Source organism: Drosophila serrata, unplaced genomic scaffold (assembly GCF_035046125.1).
Source record: "Drosophila serrata isolate PLE 108 unplaced genomic scaffold, ASM3504612v1 contig_165, whole genome shotgun sequence".
Lineage (NCBI taxonomy): Eukaryota > Metazoa > Arthropoda > Insecta > Diptera > Drosophilidae > Drosophila > Drosophila serrata.
In genome coordinates this window covers 827,024-850,378 of record NW_028257063.1, presented here as the reverse complement: position 1 = coordinate 850,378, position 23,355 = coordinate 827,024, and the positions used below count along the sequence as shown (strand labels likewise).

Genomic DNA, 23,355 nt, shown 5'->3' with positions numbered 1-23,355 from the left:
TATTTTTATATGACCTTTTTTTTCAACAAATAAAGGGTTAAAATAACTCATAACTCACCCAAAAAAGCATTAATTTTAATTCAGAAAGAACTTCTATGTTATTTTTTATTGGGTTAATAAATCTTAATACTCAATTTATAATTTTAAAAATCGGAAATGACTCCTTCACTGTTTTGCAAGCTTCTGACTAAAATTATAATAACCTCTAAGAGTATACAAATTATATTGTCAAGTGTCATGATTATAAAAAGCCTGATTCTTAATTTCTCCAATGATAATGTGTTTCAATTTATCGGATAAGTATATAAAATACTATTTTAAAATGTAATCTAGTTAATAATTCTAAAAAGCTCTGAAGTAGTTACCATTTTACCTCTTTTACCATTCCAATAAATTTTATATATAGCCTGTTCTGGTGTTCATTCCATTTCATTGAAATGCTAATTAAAAAGCTAAGAGCTTTGGCATATTATTAGTTGCACGGACCAAAGTAAAATTCAAATTTTGTCTTGATTTGTTAAAGAAAATGTTAAAACATCTTTCATTTTGAAAAATAAACAGTTGAGAGAGGTTAATTTTAAACCTTAAAACTTAATTATAGGTTTAAGAGTTTGCAAAACATTTCCAAACTTTGCCGACAAGTGTTCTCATAATTTATGCTCAAGTGTGGGCCACACTTCAGAGCTGTCCCAAGTAAGAGTGCTTGTAAAAATTAGATTGGCCCAAAGCCAGGCTATAAAAGCCACGGTTCCCCAATTAAAGCTGAGTATTGTGTATCCAAAGATGCGAACGTTGCCGCTGGTTCTGCTCTTATCCTTGTTCCTATCGCCACCACCGGCAAGCACCCGTCAGGTGGGCCGATGCAGCTTGGCCAGGAAACTCTATCGCTATGGAATGCCCTACAACGAGCTACCCGACTGGCTGTGCCTCGTCGAAGGCGAGAGCTCCTTCAACACCAAGGCCATCAATCCGTCGAATGCTGACGGATCCGTGGACTGGGGTTTGTTCCAGATCAACGACCGCTATTGGTGCAAGCCCGCGGACGGACGTCCATCCACGGATCTCTGCCGGCTGCCCTGTCGCCTGCTGCTAAGCGACGACATCAGGTACTCAATTGCCTGCGCCAAGTACATCAGGAAACAGCAGGGATTCTCCGCCTGGGTGGCCTGGAACAATCGCTGCCAGGGGGTTAAGCCCAATGTGAATCACTGCTTCAGGAGGCGGCACAGGAACTCAGGCTAAAAACTTGGTCTCTAAATAAATAACCTCTATTAAGAAAAAAATGTGTTTTAATTTCATTGGAGATTGAATTTGAGTCATTAAAAAAACAACAAAACATTTAAATAACTGAACAAACTTACTGCACACTTTCTTACCGCGTATACATGTACAATTGGTTGGCTGTAACTTTACCTGGTTTCTACATAATCTCGACATGAGTATTTTCGATAACGATAACATTATGCCTTTAAAATGCGCGCTTCGTATCGGCTGCCTAAATGACAAACAGCTGATCAGTATTTTTGGTCTGGTCACATTGTCAGTAATTCACAAGCCAAAACGCTGTTTGGTGTTTGCGGCCACACTGTTTTTGTTTTTGTTGGAAAAAAGAGCGCGCCTGGGTGTATCTCCGCGTACCTGTGTTCTTCCACCTGCAGATTCGCGATTGACGGTAATTCATTTGCAGCCACTGCACCCGCGTAAAAGCACGCGACCAATAAACAAAGTATGAAGTGCGAAAAAGATATATAAACGCGAAAAAAAGTGGAGTTGACATTGAAGTCGCAGCGCGCGTTTGTGTAAGTGTGAGTTTCGTGTTGGTGTGTGCGAAATTCTTTTGTGTTTCTTTGCTGTGCAAAAAAGAAATAAAATAATTGCAAAATAAATTGAAAGCGTGTTGTTCGAATTGAAGAAATATCGTGCTGTGTAGCGAGTAGTAAAAATCAATAAAAAGGCGCCCGCAATTGTCGCAACTATTCCCGTGTCGTTGTTGTTGTTTTTGCGCCAGGAGTTTCCGTCAACAACAAGCCGTGGGGGATGTCGTCTCTCTCTCGTTTCTCGCGTTTCGAGCTCTCTCTTGCACCCTTGCCTTAGATATCTCGTGTTATTTTTTCGCGGTGTCGCTTATCTTGTTTACACACACTTATTTGTAGTTTTATTATATCGTGTCGGATTCGCATTAAAGAGAGATTTCTAATGAAATTAATTTTTCGCTTTGCACCACAGGAAGAGGAGAAGATTTCCAGCTAAAAGCATCATCGCAAAAAGGTAAGCTGAAAAGAAAAACAATAAACAAATGCCAGGGCCGCCTGGCAACCGTTACGCTTGTTGCGCAGACACTCTCAAAATTAGCACACACACACTGGAAGTATTTGACAAGTTCAATAATCGAAAGTGCCCCTATTGTCCTCTCTGTTGCACTCACGAACACAGCTACATATATGCTAATTACAACGGTTCAATGGCTCTGCCTGCTCGTCGAGATTTTGACTTATTGCCTCCTCTGTGACATGTTTCGGCGCATTTCCTCAAAAGATAATGCAGCTGTTCGATGCCTGATGTTCGATACCGTTAAACTGGTTTCTGACTCAAAATGCCAATTGTTTTCGTATCTTAAAAAAAACGTTAATTTGCCTTTTTTAGCCAAAGCGCAATTTGCCTGTCGGTCCCCGCAGAGCTCTCAAATTTGTTGCAATTAAAAATTGATTTTTCAAAGTTTGCCAAGCTCAACAACAACAAGGCAGCAGCAGCAGCAATCAAATGCTTATAAACAAAAACAGCTAGCAAGCAAACATCGGTTTCTGCAACAATGAAAAAGCAATTTTCCGTGTCTAAAGCAAAGAAAAAAGACTTTAAAAACTCAGTCAAGTCAAGGCATTGTGTCCGTTTTATTGTTGTTGCCATTGCTTGCCACACGTTTTGTCGTTGTTGCTGGCTGCTGCTGCTGCTATTTGCCAGTATGTTGCAATGCTTGGGCAAGCAGCATTGTTAAAAGTAGAAAATGTTTAAGCATTGTCCTAAGGAGCGAGTTGAGAACATAGTTTGACGGGACCTTTATCAAGTCCCATATTGTCTAGTGGTTAGGATATCCGGCTCTCACCCGGAAGGCCCGGGTTCGATTCCCGGTATGGGAAACTTTTTTGCTTAAGTTTGATATATTTTTTTGTTGTTGTATTTTCATGAATTTATTTTCTTGTTTTTGTTTAATTAAATTTGGGAAGTCTAAAACCTGTTCTTGTTTAGCTTATTTTGGTTGCAATGAGTAATTTGTTCAGAACGCAAAGAACCCAAATGCTTGCTAACAAAATGTGAGTCTGCTGCCCTGCAGTCAGCCTCCCATATGGTCTAGTGGCTAGGATATCTGGCTTTCACCCAGAAGGCCCGGGTTCGATTCCCGGTATGGGAAGTACTTTTTTTTCTTTTATTTTTTTTTACCTTTGCTCTTGAATTATTATTTTTGACTCTATTTATTCGTGAAAGCCATTTATCTTTAACTAAGCCATGTACATGTAGGAAAAACAGTGCGTACGAATGAGTTCCCCGTGTATTAACCACCACCGTTGATGTAAATATTTTTTATAGCTACATGTTATATCCGTAATTAGCAAACTTATTTGTTTTGGCTCTTGTTTGCTTTATTTCATGTTTTCAATTGCCTAGCGCCACCAAAATTGATGCCAATCGCGACCGCTACGAAATAATTTCAGACTGTTTGGAGGGGGGCAAAGAGATTCAGTTGCCTTTCGACCAGATTGTCAATTGCTGATGTTTGCTTACGACAGAAACCCAAAGAGACGAAGAAGAGAAAAACGGTTTCGTTAACAACGGCCAAAGCTCAAAGAGCCAGAGTACTTAAAGTTGTTAAACCGAAAATTAGACATGCCCAAGCATTTCATTGTTTTGTAAATTCTTCCATTTTTCACAGTAGAAGGGGGAGCCCAGCATCATTATATAAGATAGGGGATAGCACAGAGTATCCCATATGGTCTAGTGGCTAGGATATCTGGCTTTCACCCAGAAGGCCCGGGTTCGATTCCCGGTATGGGAAGTAATCTTTTTGTGATTTTGTCCGTTTGTTAATTAAATCAATTACCCAGCCCAAGCCTCTGCTCCGATCAAATCAAGCGCTCTCTCCCACTTCTCACCAATTGCATTGCACAAAGGCATCAATTGGCTTCAAGTCGAAAATCAGCCAACAACTCTACTTATTGACCCTCACTTAGAGGCGGTATAACACGAAGCGTGGTTCAAGTGGTGTTTTAATGAGTCTCAGCTGGGTATGATCCGGCTCAATGAACTTCCTTGGCCCCCAGCCCCACCCCCTGCCAGCGTTTTCCACCAAGTGCAGCTGCAACTCAATTTTCCAGGCCCCCTCAACGACTAATTCATCAAAAGTGTGGCAAAGCCGAAAGCTAAAAAACAGTGGGCCATTGTTGTTGCCCAACACGCCTACTTTTCGCTGGTGTCCGCCCCATTTTTGCTGCATGCTGTTTTGCCGCCTGCCACTTTCCAAGTCAATTGAAAAACTCGTGTGCTTTTATATGCCATCATCATCATCTTCCGTTGGCTTGGATGTTGTATGAGATTATGTGTCGTATCCAGACATTAGAAGCGCGTGTGAGACGTACGACTGAGCAAGAAGCGAAGAAAAAAGGCAAAGCGTACAAATTACCATTTTTTATAGCTTTTATGTGTTTGTGTGTTGTTTTTTTTTTTTTTATTTTCCTTAAAGAAAGCCAAGCCCCGACAATCGATGGCAGCGTGTGAGAGAAGCAACAAAAAAAGACGGCAACTTTTTCGTTTCTGTTAAACGTTAAAGTAACGCCAACGCCGCCAGAGCTTTGTTTTTATTGTTAAACCAGTTGATCAGTTGAGCGACAGCCGGAGCAGTAACGGCCAGAACGAAAGACAGCAGCAGCAGCTGGGTCTGTACGGGTTTCCAGCTCCCTCCGATCCCCACCAGGTCCGCTGCTCGGCCGGCTGCTACGCTGGCTGCATATTAAGCGCCCCTGCTGCGCTCCTGCTCGTCCAACGACCGCATTGTTGCGAGTTGAGAAGTCTAAGCTCTGTTTGTTTTGTTTTCAATTCGCATCAGCCAGGCAGACGGGCCAGCAGCAGGTAGAAGCTAACTCCGATGGGGCTCCGATCGTTCAGATGTGCAAGAGGAGCAGGCAGGCAGGCGCTTAATTGAATTGTTTCGCCAGCCTCGATCATTTCCGTTTCTATAAAATGGGGTTTCTTAACCCGCTGGTACCTTGTATTTAATAATGAAGAAGAAATATCGTGTGTTGTGTTACTCTAAAAAGCCTACTTTGCATTACAAAATAGATGATCAGCTGAGAACAATTATACTAATTGCACAAATCAATTGCAAAAACAAGCAGTTTAAGTGTTAGTTCTAGGTAATGTAATGGCATAAACTAATTCTACTTTCAATAATTCTCAAGTGCTTAAAAGACAAAGCTTGTTTCCTTTCCATTGTCTTTGCCAGAGTGAGAGTCATGCTGGCCATGTTTTAGATGCGTTGATAGAATAGGAAAGCAGCAGTGAACTCGGTAATGGGCTTTTGACTTTTATGTGTGCTTTGTCCGCCTATCGCCACCATAAAGGCAATTAACATGCTAACTTTACCAAACAATCAATCCATTAAAAGAGCCTCACGCACTCCCCATTTCTTTGTCTCGACTTCGAGGCCCCGACTATTTGGCCCGCTTGTTGTAGAGTTTCGTGAGGTGCAGCAGCTGGAAGGAAAACGTGTAAATTTCGTTTGACAGTTGACAGTGAGAGAAGAAAAGTTTAAAAAAATAGACAGGCAATGCTCTTTAGGGGAGTTGGCCAATGCTCCCAGCCGTCCAAAATCGCAGTCGTAGTTTCACCTCACCCATTTAGCATGACAATCAGACAACCGGAGGATGGGACACTAATACGCGCGGGTCATGCATGGCCTGCAGTTGGAATCGGCGTACACACCTCTTTTGCTTTGTTTGCTGCAAAAAAAAGGAACAACAAAAAATTAACAAACAAAAAAAGAAATACAGAAATCCAAGCCGTTTTCACTCTTAGTTTTCATTTTAGTGAAAATCCGTACGGGGATACGCCCCAGTCTGTCTACCCCGCCCCCGAAAAAAATGAAATGAAAAGAAGGGCGCCCAAAGGCCATTGACACACATTTTTCAGGCTTGCGTGCTGGCTTGGCTTCCCAATCCGAGACCAAGTCTGAGACCAAGATATTGGGGTTTCTTCTGGTCAAGTCATGACACATGTAGATACATCTGCCGGCGTCGTCGGCGGCGTTCCGAATATAAAGAAAGTGTTCGAAAACTGATACGACGGATGCTGAAGACGCATGTCCAATAAATAAATTGAAATATTTACGCTTGGAAAGAACGAATCGAAATTTGCCGCAAAGCGAAGCGGAGAGTCTGGCTGGAAAGACGAAGAAGCTAACTGGTTTTTTTTTTTTTGTGGAAGGCGGCTTATTCCCAAGTCTTCTGGGTCCCTATAATCGCTCCGTTTGGCTCGGTGCGCCGCAGGCTCCTGCACCAGAGCTCCACAGCTGCAGCTGTGACCCACTCCCAGTTGTCCATTTAAAGCGGCCAGACGACGCGACGCGGTCTGCAACGTATCTGTGCACATTTATCGCCATCTCCCGCCTGCCTGCCAGCCAGCCAGCCAACTCTTTTAGTTGGGCATTTGGTTTGCGGGTCTAATGCCAAAAATCAAAAATAAAAATTTCACCTCCGGTCACACGCTTGAGAAGTCACACTCGACAGCAACGTAAAACTGGCGGAATGAAAGCGCCAAAAGCCATTGTGGAAATTGCAGGCCCTGGTTAATTAAACAAACTGCGCCCATGGCACATGAAATTGATTGAAAGAGGCAATAAATTGGAGCGTACAAAGGCAATAGACAAATAATTGTCGAATATTTCACTTGAAGAGCTCTAAGCTTAATAGATATTAGGGTTTATCTACTAGATTTACTTGAAATTTAGATGCAGTTAGCAAACACCTAATTGACTTCAGTATATGAGTGAATCCTACGACAATGAAAGTCTACTTTGAAGATTTAAAAATCCTCCCAACCACGCTCACCTCATCAAATCTAACTAGGTCACAGTTTACATACACACACCTTGAATCAATTCTCATTTTTATATCAAAACATATATGGAACAGATCGATTGGGATTGGGGACTGTGAGGCAGAGTGGAAATTATTTGTGAACAATGGAAGCCAGCGAGCGAAGAATTTCCAGCAAAACCTCTGTGCGAGTCGAGTGAAGCGTAGGCTTTTCTTAAGTGAAAAGCAAACATACAAGTTGATTCCGCCATATCGCAAAATGCATTACCTTTTTGGGCTTAATTTGATGTGGTTGCGTCGATTATTTTTAGCTTTCAGCTAATCCAACGGCAATTCATGCCGCTCCATTTACTTGGCTGCGGCTAATGATTTTTCATTAATTACCAAAACGGGTCTTTTTGACCATTGAGGCGATTTTGTGTTGCTTTTTACCCCGTTTGTGGCATCTCTTCATGTGGCCCATGAAGATAAATGAATGAATGTCCGGATGCACTTGAAGCGCACATAAAAATTGTTGCCTGTCAGCGTCATTGAAACGGTGGATCCGCCGATCCGATGCGATCCGATCCAGCGGTGGAAATCCTCTCTTGTAAACTTCATCTTTTCGTTTAATTTACTAACTGTGCATGGTGAATCAATCATTGCGTCTGCTTAGCTTCAGTTTTGACTTGGTCTCCGGCCACATCTTCGTCTATGTCTTGGGGTATTTAAATTAACCGGTTCGCCTTGTTGTTTGCGGTTCCCCTAATGAGCAGCACTTGTTGTCCGCTCAAGAGTTTTTGGAGAGATTGCATCCACTAAGCCGCAAACAGGCACCGCCATAATCATATCCCGTGTCCATCTTCATGTTGCCAGGGTTAATGCTTTCTCTGCGGGGATTGTGTGGGAAAGCCTAGGGCCCATCGAAAGATGAGCGTTATCGCTTACACGTGTCTCGAACTTTTACAAACATAATTTATTAATTGGGTTAAGTTTTGGCTGCGGTAGAGCTCGTTAGGCCGTACAAAACTATACGAAATAGTGGGGCTAATGAACTTGTCTTGGGATTGATTTAATAAATTCTGGGGGGTTCACAATGTCAGATATGCATCCATCTGGGGAACTCTAATAACTCTATATACCTAAGTAGCAAACTTTGGTTTATATAAACCCATTTTAGATTCCCATATAAGCAGCTTCTAATTTTGAGCATCCAAACTACCAAACAACCACAAAAATGATGTCATTTAAAGAGACTTTGTGCTTATGTAGCTCTTTTAAAGCTTCGTATGTGCTTAGCTTGATTTACTTCACCGTGAGATTCTGCTTGTTTTCCCTTGAAATTCTAGAGAATTTGGCATTGCAACCTGATGATTATGACAATCATATTGCCAGTGGTCTTGGCTCATTAGCAGCCTTGCTCCGGCATGCTTTCCGATCGAATTAATTTGCAGCTCGCCACTAAATTCAACCTTAGCACGATATCGCTGTACTTCGCATTACTCAAAGCCCCAGGTCCATGAGAGATGGAGCTAAATGCTGGCGCGTGTTACGCACCAACAAATGGATATGAGTACTGGAATATGAATTGAATTCAATTCGATTCGATTTCCGAGTAAAGCCAAGACGAAGAGCGAAGGTCTTCAATGAGGCGCAGCAGCTTGACTGAGACTGAGACCGAGAGTTGCCTTTTTGCTCATTCAGTATCTCTATCCGTATCTGTATCTATTTCCATTAATTAGAGGCGAGCAATGATGCGTCAGTCGGAGAGTCTTTTGTTTAAAACTGGCTCTGGGGATGGCCACAGCCAGGAGATATAATAATTTATATGATTTTGCATTGTACCCTCGTTGTTACCTAGCAACCAACCACTGCTTCTTCGAATCTCTCGCATTGTTTATTTAATTTGCCAACTCAGCTTTTTAACTTCGATTTGCGTGCCATTTTTCGAGATACTTTTTTACCCCTGACTCATGTTCAATGTCACGGGCTTCTTCATTGCAAATTGCCTACTCAAAGAAATGGAAAAAAGTGGTTAAAACAAAGTGTATATTGCACTATCTTCTGACAAACGCCGCCGCTGCCTTTTAAATTGTAGTGATAGGCGCCTACCCAGATTGCGAATTAAGTAAAATTACCTTTCTTCGCGACAGGCAATTACTTCTCAATTACAAATTTACTGTCTCTGAGCTCTACTCCTTAGTTTTTATGATTATTGCATTCAATTAATTTAAATTGCTTTGGAAATTGGTCTCGTTTGGCCACTTGCCTGCCGGTCCGTTTCACTGCAAAGCCCCATCGCCCAGCTTTCATTTTGCTTTACGGCTTTAATTCCCAACTATTTATAATAATTACTAAAGCAAATAAACCTACACAAAACGGCCAGCAGTAACTATAAAAAGACGTGGCTGTATTTCTCTTTGTCATCTGCTTGGCGTGAGCGTCAAAGATCATTGGGGCAGGGTCTTGGACTCGGGATCGGATTCGGACTTGGAAGCCCATTACGAACTGACCAAGTCACCATAAAACCCATAGAAGCTACAAGCAGCTGGCAGCGATGACGACGCAGCGTCTGCCTCGAATTTGAGAAAGCTAAACTGACAAAGTCATCCAAACTGCTGGTTGACCCCTCCAAGTTAGCTTTTTTATACCCTTTCAGGGTATTATAATTGGCGAAGGAGTCATTTCCGACCCTATAAATCATATTTATTCTTGATCAGCATCAACAGACAAATCTTTTTAGACAACTCCGGCAAAAAATAATTTTTTTCAAAAATTTTCAATTTTGTCAAAAAAATTGTCAAAAAAGTCGATTTTTTTAGATTTTAAACTGAGTATGCAGATTTATTAAGCTAACAAAAACTAACACAGAACTGCTTTCCGAATTTAAATTAATGCCTTTTTGGCTTAGTTATGTGTTTTTTAAACTTTAATTTTTAGACAAAATTTTCATGTAAAAATGTTGATAAATATCGACTTAAGAAATGGTATTACAATTTTATTAAGAAGCTTAAAACGCAGTGAAGCAGTCATTTCCGACCCCATAAATTATATATATTCTTGATCAGCATCAAGAGGCGAACCTTTCTAGCCATCTTTGAGAGAAACAAAAATTTTTAAATTTTTTCAAAATTTTATAAGGGGTTACATCGTTGAAATTGCCAAAAACTGTCAAAAAATGTAATTCCTTAAAATATCAAATTCAGTATGCAGATTTATTAAACTAGTAATAGGTAACACAGAACAGTTTTCCGAATTTAAATTAATGTATTTTTGGCAGAGTTAACCTAACCTAAAATAACTATTTTAGACTATGTTTTTTCCAAAAAATATACAAATAAATATAAAAACTATAAATTCAAAATTAGTTTCTTGTAAGTGTATACAAACTTCGTTTTCTCAAAGTTAGGTATCTTAGTTTATTTAATTGTGTGCCTTTAGTGCTTGAAAATACAAATGGGTGAAAGGTTAGGTTGTTGTCTGGAGTATTTCCAAAAGATTTGATGAAGTAATAAAGAAAAGTGGGAGCTGGGTACTTTGAAAGAAGCTGTTGTGCTAATGGCGGGCTTTAAAATGTTTAACAGTCACATATAAATATATAATGAATACAAGTGGCAATCTAAAGCTGGCATTAATCAACTGGAAGCTTCAGACGTACTGTTGTACTTATATTTTATATTAAATCATAAACTTCAACAATTTATAGCGATCATTGAAAGTGATACTTAATTATACTTGCAGCAGATGTTTGGTAATTATTGTGTGAGCATTTTAAGCCATAAAATTTAAGTATATAATTTAAGTTATAAGCTATCTAAAGCAAAATTCATTCGAAATGCTTAATTAATTTATATTATTTCTTTAATTAAATAAAACATTGATATACTCTTAATATGGCACTTTTTTATAATAAGATGAACTACTATTCATCATTTTATCTTCTATGATAGTTAGTTTGATCAAATTAAATTAGTTTTAGGTTTAAGCAGCAGTTGCAATCATCTTGAGAAGGTAATTCCATCCGATTCTAGGCCCTAGGCAGAATAAAACACTTTACGTGACTGGCGGCTCTTAAGCCCCACTAGAACACAGTGAACACCTGTTGCGTTCCCCCAGGCCTCAGGCTAAGCAAACATATCAGGTTAATATTGTGTTTTGCTGACATAGAAACCCATCTTCGTGTGCCCGCTTTTTGTCTGGCTTTTTGCGGTTTATCTAATTGGGAAATGTATGGCAATCCGCACGTTAACTAGTTTATAGAGCTACTTGCTACAAATTGGGCAACACAACTCCACGCGATCAATCACATTGCCCTTAACTCCTCGCTTTCAGGCGGTGTATATGTTGAGTTTCAGTGCTTTTCCACTTTCGCTAATAAAATTGTCTTTAGTATCTGGTGGATTTATGGACTTGACTGACGACACATTTATGTTGGCCGCCGACCAACTTTATTTCTTATTTTACCAAGTGCCAGCTAATCACATATTTCCGCCCCAAACCGAGCCATCTAAAAGAAAATAGCCTCAGGTGGTTGGTTGGCTTGTCGGCTGTGGTTTTGCGCTTTAATAACTTCATTGTCAATGCAACATATGGTGGAAGTTGCAGCAAGCGGGCAGCCAGGCTTGACTTCTTTTCTTTTTTGTGGCATCTAGAAGTAGTTCATTGTCCAACGGACTTGCTTTGGGTTCAGTAAAATGCACAGAAAAAATAGTATAAAACTTGTTACTCTAGTTTATCTGAGTGTGGTTAGCAGAAAAATGTTACAATATTATTCATTAATCTAAGTTTCCATGCAGTATGGTTTATAGAATCTCTATCCTTTGAAAATCAATTATTCCTTTTGACATGTTCATTTTTTTCGGTGTCATAGCCACACAGTAGCGCTAGCTCTCTGTTGGATGGACACTGGAGAGATGGCTATCATGAATGGCTTAGATTTATGTATTTATATCGCACAAGGAAGCGTTGAACTCGAGGAGAGATGTGGCGGTCTTAGTTGCTGCTGCGATGATTCCACAAATCAGCGAACGCGTACATTGAGATCATCACCGGCTGTGCCTGTCTGATCTCCGGCTACAGGTTTATTTCTCGATCGATGGTGGGTAGTTTTTATGTGACCGATCGAGCGCCGTCGGGCGGTATTAAACTCGACTTGCCTTATTTAGTTTTTTGGTGTTTTATGACTGTATGACTCGGACACGACCGTTTGTTACACCCGCACAGCGGGTGAGAGTTGGTAGACTGTATAAAGGAAGATCTACACATAAGGCTTGATTATATTAGATCAGAGTGTGCCTCGACTTCTTGATAGCCAGCCGGTAAATATTTACCAGTCGGCAGGGGAAAAACACACTTTTACCTTTTCATCAAAATATTTACCTATTTGACCGAGTTTGTGAATACTGATTTTCATTATATTTTCAAAGAATTTCAAAGAAACTTGAAGAAAATAAAAATATATTATTTTACACAATAATATGAAAGTTTTTTAAGGTCTAATGTTTAAATGGTTAAATGCTAATCAAAGGCGTGTAAGTTATGTTGTAGCTAAGCCTCTTTAAAGTCAATGTAATGCCCCCTCTTTGGACCCAAAAAGCCACTCAAACTGACTGAACATGACCATAGAGACCCACCCAGAGAACGATTCCCCTATGCCTCCTTCGGTCCCGGAACCGCAGAAAACTAACAGCGGCCACAAAAATTACACAGATCATTTCGAAATGTACATTGAAATGATTTTTTCTTTCTTTTTTTTTTTGATTCATTTATTCGTCGAACAAACAAACGAAGAGCGGGAAAGGCCTTTGATTAGATACAGATTCGGATTCGAATATTTAGATACAGTGCACGCTACGCCCCTTTTGCTACCCCAAAGTCAGAAACGAAGTCGAGAGGGCAAGCCCCCCTTTGGCTATGGGTTTTCGGATCCGATAGATTTGATGATATTACAACAGTTCCGAATCATTTTGCCAGCGGGGAATCGCCAGCTGCAGATGAATCAGCAGCATTTGGGGTCTCTTGTTGTGTGTAGCACTTACAACACTTTTCCATGTTGCATGGGGAAAAGCTGCGGGCGTGGGCTTATAAATAGATTATTTCCCACGCCCACGTGTCTATTTCTAGGTCTCGTGTGTGTGTGTGTGTGTTTTGTGGCTTTTCTCAGGTCTATGATGTTGCTTCACATGGCATTGCATTGTTGATATTGCTAGTTTTCCCCCCGACGAAACCCTCTCATCCCGTCTTCGATTGTGCAATTTGGCGAGGTTCCACCTTGGCTTCCCTTTTGTTTTCTTTGCCCCCAAAGCACTTACTTTCCTTTGCCAACTTAATTTGTGTAATTTTTTCCGTAATAATTACTGACCGTTTACCGCTGTTCCAATTTTCCGAGCATTTTGCTCGCAATTTTCCCTCGCCCGCGAAAAATAACACGTCAGTGTTGTGGTTTGTGTGCCGCTCTGCATTAATATTTTCCTTCCGCAATACTTATGACCAATTCACCGCTCTTCCCATCAAAACTAAAAATAAATCCCCATACCATAACATTCGAAATTTCTTGTGTTTGTGAGCTGGCTATATAAAAAGTTCAAATTATAAACTTTTCAACGTTTTTCGCACAACACATTTCGCACACCTCCCGCTCGGCCGCTCTCATCACCACCTGCTGGTGTGGCCGGCACAGTGGCTAAGACTTTATTGGTTTTTGTACCCATGTTGAGGGTATTATGAATTTAGTGAATGAAGGAGTCATTTCCGACCCCAAAAACCATATATATTCTTGATCAGCATCAACAGCCGAGTCGATCTAGCCATGTCCGGCAAAAATTTAATTTTTTCAAAATTTTGAAAATTTTATAAGGGGTTACATCGTTAAAATTGTCAAAAATTGACAAAAAATGTAATTTTTTAAAATATCAAATTCAGTATGCAGATTTATTAACCTTTTAGAACCTAACACAGAACAGCTTTCCGAATTGAAATTAATGCATTTTTGGCAAAGTTATGCATTTTTAAACCTTGATAAAGTTAACAATCGATATAATTATCAATAATATTAGCTATGATCTGATTTAACAAAATAAAAATACACAACCTATAGAAGAAATGATTTCTGAAAGTCTATTTTTATACAAAAATTTCAAGGTTATATACATAATTCTTTTTAAACCACTGTTCAACGATAGCTACATATTTATATATATTCTAATTTATGGAATCGGAAAATTCCTCTTCAAAAAGGAACTTTCTACCACGGTTAGACCGGCGTCAACGACTCGTCGCGAGTGTTCTAAAATTAAATATTTAAATTTGTTGTCTTTACATTCGGCTGAGCGCTCTGCTGCCTTTAGAGCGTTATAAACTTTGCCCATAAAATTCATATTTATTTAAATGAGTATCATCGAATGGTATAATCAATATGCGAATGGGTTTAGCTTAAACGAGAAACGATTTCGGCGAAAACCTAGAAAAGGTGAATCACGTTGGGAAAAGGGGAATTAACCGGTGGGACAGTGAAAATAACTGATCTCAGCCGTCAGCTTTTTGTTTATGGTTGCTGATAATAAAGACCCGAGAGATAAATGATATCGCCGAGATAACGAATTTTGCAAGAATCAGCGTAACAACTTCCGGTGAGTTCCCCCCTCCCCCACAACAATAACAATAAACAGGGAGGCGAAGAGCTTTGGCAAACTATTTGTTGTCTCTCTCTTAGATGCCTCTTTCCTATAGCTATAGCACACACAGTCAGGCATGGCAATGCCGTCAGCTGGGCGGACAACTCTCTTTTTTTAAATACCCTTCAAGACAGCATATCAGTTGCAGCGCAGGGCACTGAGTAAAATCGATGTAGTCTCAACATTACCCTTCTCATTTAAACATTATCTATCTGGTAATTCTAGATAAGCATGCATTAATCCTGAAAACTGGCATTAGAGAGTATACAAAGTTCGCTTGGCCGCAGTTAACATTTCCCTCTGCTCTCTTTCTTTCTCTCTTCATGTCTCTTTCGATCGCTCAGCTTTACTTTAGTTTGCATTCAATTCTGTTCGATTCATTGCCGCGTACGTGAGCGCGCGGCTGAAAAAGTTTTCATTTATTATTATTATTTTTCTTTCTTCGCCGCGCTCTTCCGTATTATGTGCAGTACGATGCACAGTTGCGAGTCCGAAACTAAACGTAACACTAAGTTAAAAACGAGATTGGCAATTGCTGGTTAATTCGACAAATGTAAATATGAAAAGTGCGAGTGCAGCCCCCATATCTCTTATCCCCCCTCTGTCGCTTCGATTGCGTGACTCTCCATCAAGCCCCATAAATGCGCAGCGTTTTCTTATCGCTAATGCGTGTGTGTACCGTGTGCGTGTGATTGCAGCAAGAAGTGTTTGTGTGTGTGCGTATGTAGGTTACGGCAAAATTAGCACCAAACTTCATCTTCCATCGAACAAAACAGCAACAAAGAGTGTGTAAGAATAGTAAACACGCAACCAACTGTTGTTCCTCCTCATCGTCATTTTCTTGCCACCATTATCATCCACCTGTTCTCTCTCTTGTTTGTTTGCTTATCATGACACAATTTCAAGTTTAACTGAAGCGCCAACAAAATTGAAAAGTGTGTGAGGAAAATCTGAGTGCAACACCTCTACATATACACCTACATATTCAGGTATCATATCGATACCGTCGTCGATGGTGATGTAATTTGCATAAACAACAACAAAACTCTAGCAGAAAGATAACAACAAATATTGCAGACTAACCGCATACATAGTTTTTGGAGTGAGTTCAGGTTTAAAGCTCCATTCGTGCCATGTAGGCAGCAGCCCCAGCTATATACATATGTATGTGTGTGTTGTTTCTGTTTTTGATATACCCTTTGAAAGATAATATAATTTTAATCACAAGTTTGTAACACTGTGAAGGAGTCATTTGCGACCCTGTAAATTATATATATTCTTGATCAAAATTGATATCTGAATCATCAAATATTAATTTAGTAAACAGATTTATTAACCTAAAGAAAAATAACTTAGGACTGTTTTCCGAATTAAAATAAATGCCTTTTTGGCTTAGTTATGATCGATTTCTATTTCGATCCTATAGTTTAATTGCAAACTGCGAGGGTATATAAACATCGGCTTTCCAAACTTAATTTCCTTTCTTCTTGTTTTTGTTTTTGTTTCTATTGCCAAACACACTTGTTACTTGGAGGAGTCCCTCGAGTTTGTGATTAAAGCCGCTTGATTTCGATATGGTTAAATAAATAAATAAACAATGTTGTAGAATGTAGAAAAATTTGTATGATGTTAGCACTGGAAATGTAAGGCAATATTCTAAAGGGTTTTTTTGTGGAAATTAAGCTTATAGGAAAGGTAACTTTAAGATGTGTTATTTGACTTTGATTAGCAAAAACGTACATTTCTTTGGGTGAACTTGAAAAAAGAGCTCATGGCTGGGCAAATATTTGATATGACAAGAAACGATTTTGTGATTCACCATAGAAAATATTATAAAATCCCTTTTGCCCTGTGCAATGTTTAAGCAGTGATTTTATTTTTTATCAGTGGTGACTTATTTCTCATAAGAACAGAATCTGTAACGGAATTTCTCATACAGTGAATCATGCCAGTGATGAAATTGGTCTGATCTCCACAAACCAGTTCTGACTGCTTTATGCGTTTGGTGTTGTAAAAGCCTTAGTTTCCTCATTAACATTTCTGTATTTCTTTGTTATTTCAATATTTAAATTTAAGGAGTTCCTGGAACTCCTAAATAAAGACAGTAAAATGGGAGTTTATGCCGCAAATAGAACTCCAATCCGATAGAACCATCTGCCACTGCAAGGGCATCTGTTAGATAGTTTGAACCAAAGTAATCTTTGGGCCAAGAGAGCTGTGTCTGACAGAACCGGCAAATGCCTTAAATGCCGCAGACGCCCACAGAACGATGGCAAGGTGCTGAGTGAGTGACTGCCACAGAGATATGGTCTCGTCGATAGCCAGTGTTTTTCTTTTTTAGTTATAGCTTTGATTCCAAACGATTCCATGCGACTTGAGTCAGCGGTTGGCAGTGAAATCCAAGCCACAGCAAGCAGGTTGGTCTTCCAATGACTCCTCCTCCTCCTCCTCCTCTCCCTGGCATTCGCATCCAGATCCACCTGTCTCCTCACCTGCCTGCCTGCCTCACCAGCTCCTCCTCGGCTCCTCTGACGTGTGTGTGTCATGCGGATGGCTGGCCAGCAGCAGAAACGTCAGCGACAGTCGCGTCGTCGTCGTCGTCATTTGCTGCTTTTAGACAATGCTACAAGTTCCTACACCTACGACCTAGAATTTGCCGAATATGTCAACAGGTATATAGGCAGCCGCAAAGCGAATAAACTACGCACGCACACATAGCCGCTATGTCTATGGGTCGGTCTCTATATAACCAGCTATCTATATACGCTCGTATATAAGCGGGGGGGAGCACAACTTGTTTGTATAAATATAAGAAAAGGGGAAATTCATTTAAATTTATCTATGTTATTTCTACTTTCTTGCTGCAGAATTCTCTTTCGGTTTCAGTATTTCTATTCTAGCGGGGTATTAAATCTATTGCAACATCTGTGAAAGCGCTAATCCCATAGACCAGAGAATTTATCAGCAGCAGCAGCAGCAGCAGGGAAATGCAACTAGTGAAAGCGAAAGTGTTTGTGAATATTCGAACTTACTTGTGAAGTCACATGGGCGCCCGAGTTCAAGAGCCGCCTGTATGTAACGTTGTCCTGTCATCCCTTTTTCACTCGTTTGCAGCATGCGCAGTGCGATTCTAGTGGCCAGAAAATGGGAAAATGGCTCATGGCCAATACGGTGGTTCCATGGTGTAATGGTTAGCACTCTGGACTCTGAATCCAGCGATCCGAGTTCAAATCTCGGTGGAACCTGACTGTAAGGTCGTATTTTATCATGCGTGCAAAGGAAGCACTTTTAAGGTTTCACTTTTGCTTTTTTTTTAGCTTAGGGTAGGGAAATTAAGTCTTGAGAAAATACAAGCACCTAACCCTTTTAATCCCTTAATTAAATGGTTACACCAAGGCTTTACTCCTTTAAAAACATTTTGATTTAATTATGATAATCCTAAGATTATACTAAGAACTGATGCACTTAATCATCTCTGGACAAAGTTTTATAATTTTTCCACGTATATTTATACAAAATATATAAAATATATGCATCTACACAATATATCGCTAATCCGTTTCGTTTTTAGCGTCTGAATCTGTTCTAATAGACAAATTTACGAGACGCTACGCACACGCACCGCATCAAAAGCCATAAATTAGATCACAAAAAATAAGAAAACAGATATATATGTACGTACATAATTGTATATAAGTATCTCCACGAACAAATCGAGTGAGCCGCCCATAAGAACCGAGCCCCAAAGATACAACCCACACCATTGGCAACATAAACAAACCCATCGATAATGTTCGATGTTGGTCAGTCGACCAGCGGACTCTGAAGTTCAGTTTCAGTGCGATTTGAGTTTTCAAAGTTTGCCGTCGTCGTGTGTAAATGCAAATTGTCATGTCACTTGGCCGCAGGGCTAATTTTGAGCCCAAGCACTTTCCTTAACAGAAACAACAATGAATCTCACACAATTGCCCCGCTGTAATGTTTGATAAAAAACACTCGCGCGTGAAATCAAGCCAAATTTATGTCAAGGGGCCTGCATGACAACCAGCGGCACAGCGGCGGCAACAACAATACAAATTAAATAAAATTAGCGACTATTTTGCACGAAAATAAGGGGGGGGGGGGGGGGAAATGTGGAGATAAAGAAGGTGAAGGGGGTTACGGGAATATGGGAGGCAAACGCTTGAGTAACTTTGCCCCAAAAGTTGATGGACGGCTAACTGAGCGCCCTACACATGCGCCTTGTTTGCCACCTCTCTCTCTCACTCTATTTATTTTCCTCTATGTGGTCTACACGGGAAATGTTTACTGATGAATTTTAGCAATATATAAAAATAATATATAATATACTAATATACGCTAATATAAGCTTCTGATGAAACATCTAAATTATGATTAGATATATGTTTTATCCTTTAAATTCACTTTTCACTAAAATTTTCAAGTGAAAGAGTCATTTCCGAACCTATAAGTCGTATATATTCTTGATCAGCATCGAAAACCGAGTCTATTTAGCCATGTCCGGGAGGAAACATTTTTTTTTTTTTTTCTCTCAATTTTTTGAAAATTTAATAAGGGGTTACATCCGAGTTAAAATTAATGCTTTTTTGGCTTAGTTATGAATATTTTAAACTTTGATTTATCGAAATAAAAGTCATATAAAATCTGAATAAATATTGAGTAAAACAAAACTCGAATATTGTGTCCCCTTCTTGTTTTGTATCCAAATATTTGTCTCGCTTGATCCAATGATCTATTTAATCCCATTTTTGCCAGTGTACTTGTGCTGTCTCTTTCGTAGTTTGCGTGTGTGGGCGATGGCATAATGGGGTTTTCGAACGACATTGAACTCGAAAAAATCGAAAAGTGTCGGCGGCAGCCCAATGCAAACCAAGCTGTCTTTGACTTTGCTTTTTTACTCCCATTCGTTCAGATTTTGGGTGTGCGTGTGTATGTGAATGTGTGTTTGTGTGTGTGTATGTGTGTTGACTGTCTCCATTTGTTTATGTTTTCCATTTAGCCTTTGCTTTTCCAGTAAATCAAAAACAAATCCGAAATTGAGTTCTGCCAAATGCTGCCCAAAGTAACAACAACGGTGCATAAATCAATTGGAGCCCTTAATAATTTTTCAATCTTTAATGATCTTTGCAGTCGACCGACGGGTATCCAAGATAATACATAAGATCGCATTGGATTGCAAACAATCAGCAACTGAGTGAATAACAGCGCGGAAACAGTCGAAGCCACAGAATGGTGGACTACTATAAGGTCTTGGATGTGCCGCGCTCGGCCACCGACAGTGAAGTGAAGAAGGCGTAAGTACACAAATAAACCACGATCCATCAGCAAAATTCGTATATATGTACATTAAGGCTTCCAAGGAAGTCCTATTGACTGGCATCCGGCCGAAAGCTGACCCATGTCTTAATCGACTGAATTGTTATTTTCGGGTGAACCCCCTTTGTTTTATTAGCAATTTCATCAGAATTGAAGTTAATTGAGCTTCCTGCTTATCGAATAACGTATTAAAGTACTCTTAAGTTAAGTAAAGGCGGGAGTGGGAACTTAAGGGTAGCCTTACACTTAATATAACAATTTAATACAATATCTTATCCAACCAACAGCTACAGAAAATTGGCTCTGAAATGGCATCCAGACAAGAATCCCGACAATGTGGAGGAGGCCAACAAACGATTCCGCGAGCTGTCCGAGGCCTACGAAGTCCTGTCCGATGGTAAGTGCCAAAGCCCTAGCAGAAATAAGGTTTACTTTCAGTTCCATTAGGAAAGAGGGTAAATGGGGTCACGAGATAAATCCGTGATCCTTGGCCATACCAATGCTAAGTCTTTATTGTGTGTGTTTAGCACGTAAGCGCAGGATCTACGACTCTCGTTCAACGCTGCACAAGTCCTCGGCGAGCAGCAACAGCAGTACCTCCTATTCCCGCTACCGCACTGGTGGAAGCAATGGAACCTCGGCCTATGGCCGGGATTACGACTACGACTACTATCCGAGCTCTGGCTACGGATCGGGGTCCGGCAGGCGGTCCGGCAATCGTTACCAGGCCTTCACCTTCCGCAACCTATTTGAGGGCACGCCGTTTCACAAGCTCTTTGGTAAAGCCAGAAGCAGAAGCGTTGCAATTGTTCTTTTTGGTTACTTTTGTTTTTTGCTGACTGACTGACAACGTCCTGGCGCACGGCATTCTGTTGTTTGTTATGTTCTTTTTTCTGCAACTAAAAGCTGTTCCACTGGGCTATATGTTAGGCCTAAACTAATCCCCCAGCAGCTCGAATGTTCCTCACTAATACTTATAGATGATATTGCTGGCCTATTAACTTATCCCCGGTTTGATTTCTGTTCCACAGAGAAGAAGCGTCGCATCTACGATGAGTACGGCAAGGATGGACTAAGTGATCGTGGCCAGAGTCGCTCGCATACCCGCCATCACTACAACACTCATGACTTTGATGACTTTGATATTATGGGTGGCTTTCCGTTTGTATTCCGACCGCCAGAAGAAGTCTTCCGTGAGTTCTTCGGCGTCAACTCGCCATTCGCCGACTTTTTCAGAGGTAAGAAGATTGCACATAACCTAGCGGCGTTGATTAACTAATCACTGCTGTCCTGTTTTTCCAGATGCCAATGGATACTCAAATGGCAGCTCGAGCAGCAGTCGACGCAATGGCGGCAGCTCGGGTGCTTCTCGCCACCACCACCACCATCATCAGCACAAATTGGCCAGCCCCTTTTCCGCCCATCCACCCATGCTCAACTACTCGATGATGGACTTCTTTATGCCCACCAGCGGCTACACCTCGTTCTCATCGATGTCGACTAGCAATGGCAGTGATGTCACCCACATCTCCAGTGGGCCCAGTGCCGGGGTCAAGCGCACCTCCACCTCGACGGTGTTTGTCAATGGCAAAAAATTGATGACCAAGAGGTAGGAACGTCGCTCAAATGCAAACTGATCGTATAATGATATTCCCCTTAACTTTGCAGGGTCGTCGAAAATGGCAAGGAAACTGTCTTTTCATATGAAAACGATGTCCTTAAATCCAAGACTGTGAACGGAGTTTCCCAAAAGCTCTCTTTAATAGATAATAAATAAGGCAAACCACACATATATATCAACAAAGAAAAAGTCATAAATGTGTAAAGGCAAAAGAATATTATTAACGAAACCAAGAAGATGAAGTGGGATTCTTGAAATGCTTCGATACATTACGATACGTTTAACCATTTTGTTCTACATTAGAATCTAGTTACTTTTAATTGGAACGAAGAAACAGCACTAGCAACAGTGGGGCATCGTCGATGAACAGCAGCCAAGCCAGGAGGACCAAACCAGAGCCCATCATCAATACCAGAAGTAGGAGCCAAACCAAACAGTTACGATCATGGTAATCAAGGAACCAAGCCTACAAAGTGGACATTAGACACCAAAATTCCTTGTCACAGCCACTAATTCTTTATATGCAACCCTATTTCGAACACCCTGAACAACACAGTTGAAATTCTATGTTTTTAAACTAGTTTCGAAAATATTAACACTAAAACTGCGCTGGAATACAAGGCCAATAAATGCTGAGCGCTTAAGCTTAATTTAGCCAATAAGTTATAGTTCTGTTAGGGCTGCTCGGAGCGAGTGTGGTGTGTTGAGTGTATATCGTTTTTGGGGGGACAATTATGTATTCTTCGTGTATGTATGTATATGATGTAGCTATCTACCGAGTTAGTTAGTCGCTTAAGTTGCCACAATACTTACTAGGAAATCAAAAACTGAGGAGCGAAGAGCGTTTAGCGTCATCCTGAAGTCGGATCAAGAAATGAATTGAATTGCTTTTTTGTACATTGTAGAGAATATGAAAGGGAACTACTACAGCCTACAACACAGCATATAACATATATATATATATATAATTCTAAAGGATGACAACATTTAATGTTTTAAATATATATCATAACCTAAATCTTTTGTATTAATTTAATGCCGTGTATCCTAGCGTTTAGTCGTTTTTTAAATGCTTAAGACTATTCTCACATAACCTGCAGCAAGCGAACGAATTCGAGAAGAAAGCAAACAAAATTTAATATAACATAATCGCCCATAATTTAAAATAAATTGTTTTAGTAGCGCCTCCATATAATGAAAATAAAAAAGAGACAACAAAAAAAAAGAAATTTTAAATACAAAACAAAAGTAAAACAATTAATAATTGTGTGTTTTAACTGCAGTGGGTTTTAGAGGAAATCTGACTATTTCTTCCTTTGCTTTGCCTGCAATGCGTAAGCAAGGCCCCAACAAATCAAAACTTAAAAAATTTTAACTAAGCCAAAAAAGAAATAATTATAATTCGTAAAGCTTTCCTATGTTAGGTTTTATCTCCATAATCCATTTCCAATTTTAAAAAAATTACAATAAAGTAATGCCTGCTTCCATTTCTTTCACCTTTTTGCATTTGCCTTAATTTTTAACGATCGTTTGTATGGCAGCTATATGATATAGAAGTCCGATTTTTATAAAATTAATATAAAATGGCTATAAATGCAATTTTATAAAAAAGTGTTCAAAACTGGAAGTTATAATTTTTTTTTTAAATTTTCCGATTGTTCCT

The 23,355-nt window shown here is 39.9% G+C and overlaps 2 protein-coding genes and 4 non-coding genes across 17 annotated transcripts; all 6 read left to right on the top strand.

Moving 5' to 3' along the window:
* The first annotated feature begins 79 nt into the window (after window positions 1-79).
* LOC110176354 (lysozyme P) lies at window positions 80-1,525 on the top strand. Its single transcript, XM_086826876.1, has one exon. It carries the CDS (start codon window positions 784-786, stop codon window positions 1,240-1,242), a length of 459 nt encoding a protein of 152 aa, XP_086683002.1. The 5' UTR covers window positions 80-783; the 3' UTR covers window positions 1,243-1,525.
* mrj (DnaJ heat shock protein family (Hsp40) member B6 mrj) lies at window positions 1,509-22,953 on the top strand. Of its 12 annotated transcripts, none has more exons than XM_020942667.2 (8): window positions 1,517-1,672; window positions 2,227-2,268; window positions 19,886-20,049; window positions 20,359-20,468; window positions 20,599-20,850; window positions 21,103-21,309; window positions 21,374-21,680; window positions 21,740-22,953. In XM_020942667.2, the coding sequence occupies exons 3-8, from the start codon at window positions 19,985-19,987 to the stop codon at window positions 21,846-21,848; spliced, it is 1,050 nt and encodes a 349-aa protein (XP_020798326.1). In that variant the 5' UTR covers window positions 1,517-1,672; window positions 2,227-2,268; window positions 19,886-19,984; the 3' UTR covers window positions 21,849-22,953. The 12 variants fall into 12 exon arrangements, with proteins under 12 accessions (XP_086682996.1, XP_020798326.1, XP_020798323.1 ...); XM_020942664.2 differs by having other exon boundaries at window positions 1,540-1,799; XM_020942666.2 differs by having other exon boundaries at window positions 1,540-1,805.
* Window positions 3,063-3,134, top strand: TRNAE-CUC (transfer RNA glutamic acid (anticodon CUC)). The gene has a single exon. It is a non-coding gene; the product is annotated as a tRNA-Glu (tRNA).
* On the top strand, window positions 3,335-3,406 carry TRNAE-UUC (transfer RNA glutamic acid (anticodon UUC)). Its single transcript has one exon. It is a non-coding gene; the product is annotated as a tRNA-Glu (tRNA).
* TRNAE-UUC (transfer RNA glutamic acid (anticodon UUC)) lies at window positions 3,977-4,048 on the top strand. Its single transcript has one exon. It is a non-coding gene; the product is annotated as a tRNA-Glu (tRNA).
* On the top strand, window positions 17,908-17,979 carry TRNAQ-CUG (transfer RNA glutamine (anticodon CUG)). The gene has a single exon. It is a non-coding gene; the product is annotated as a tRNA-Gln (tRNA).
* Window positions 22,954-23,355: the final 402 nt, after the last annotated feature.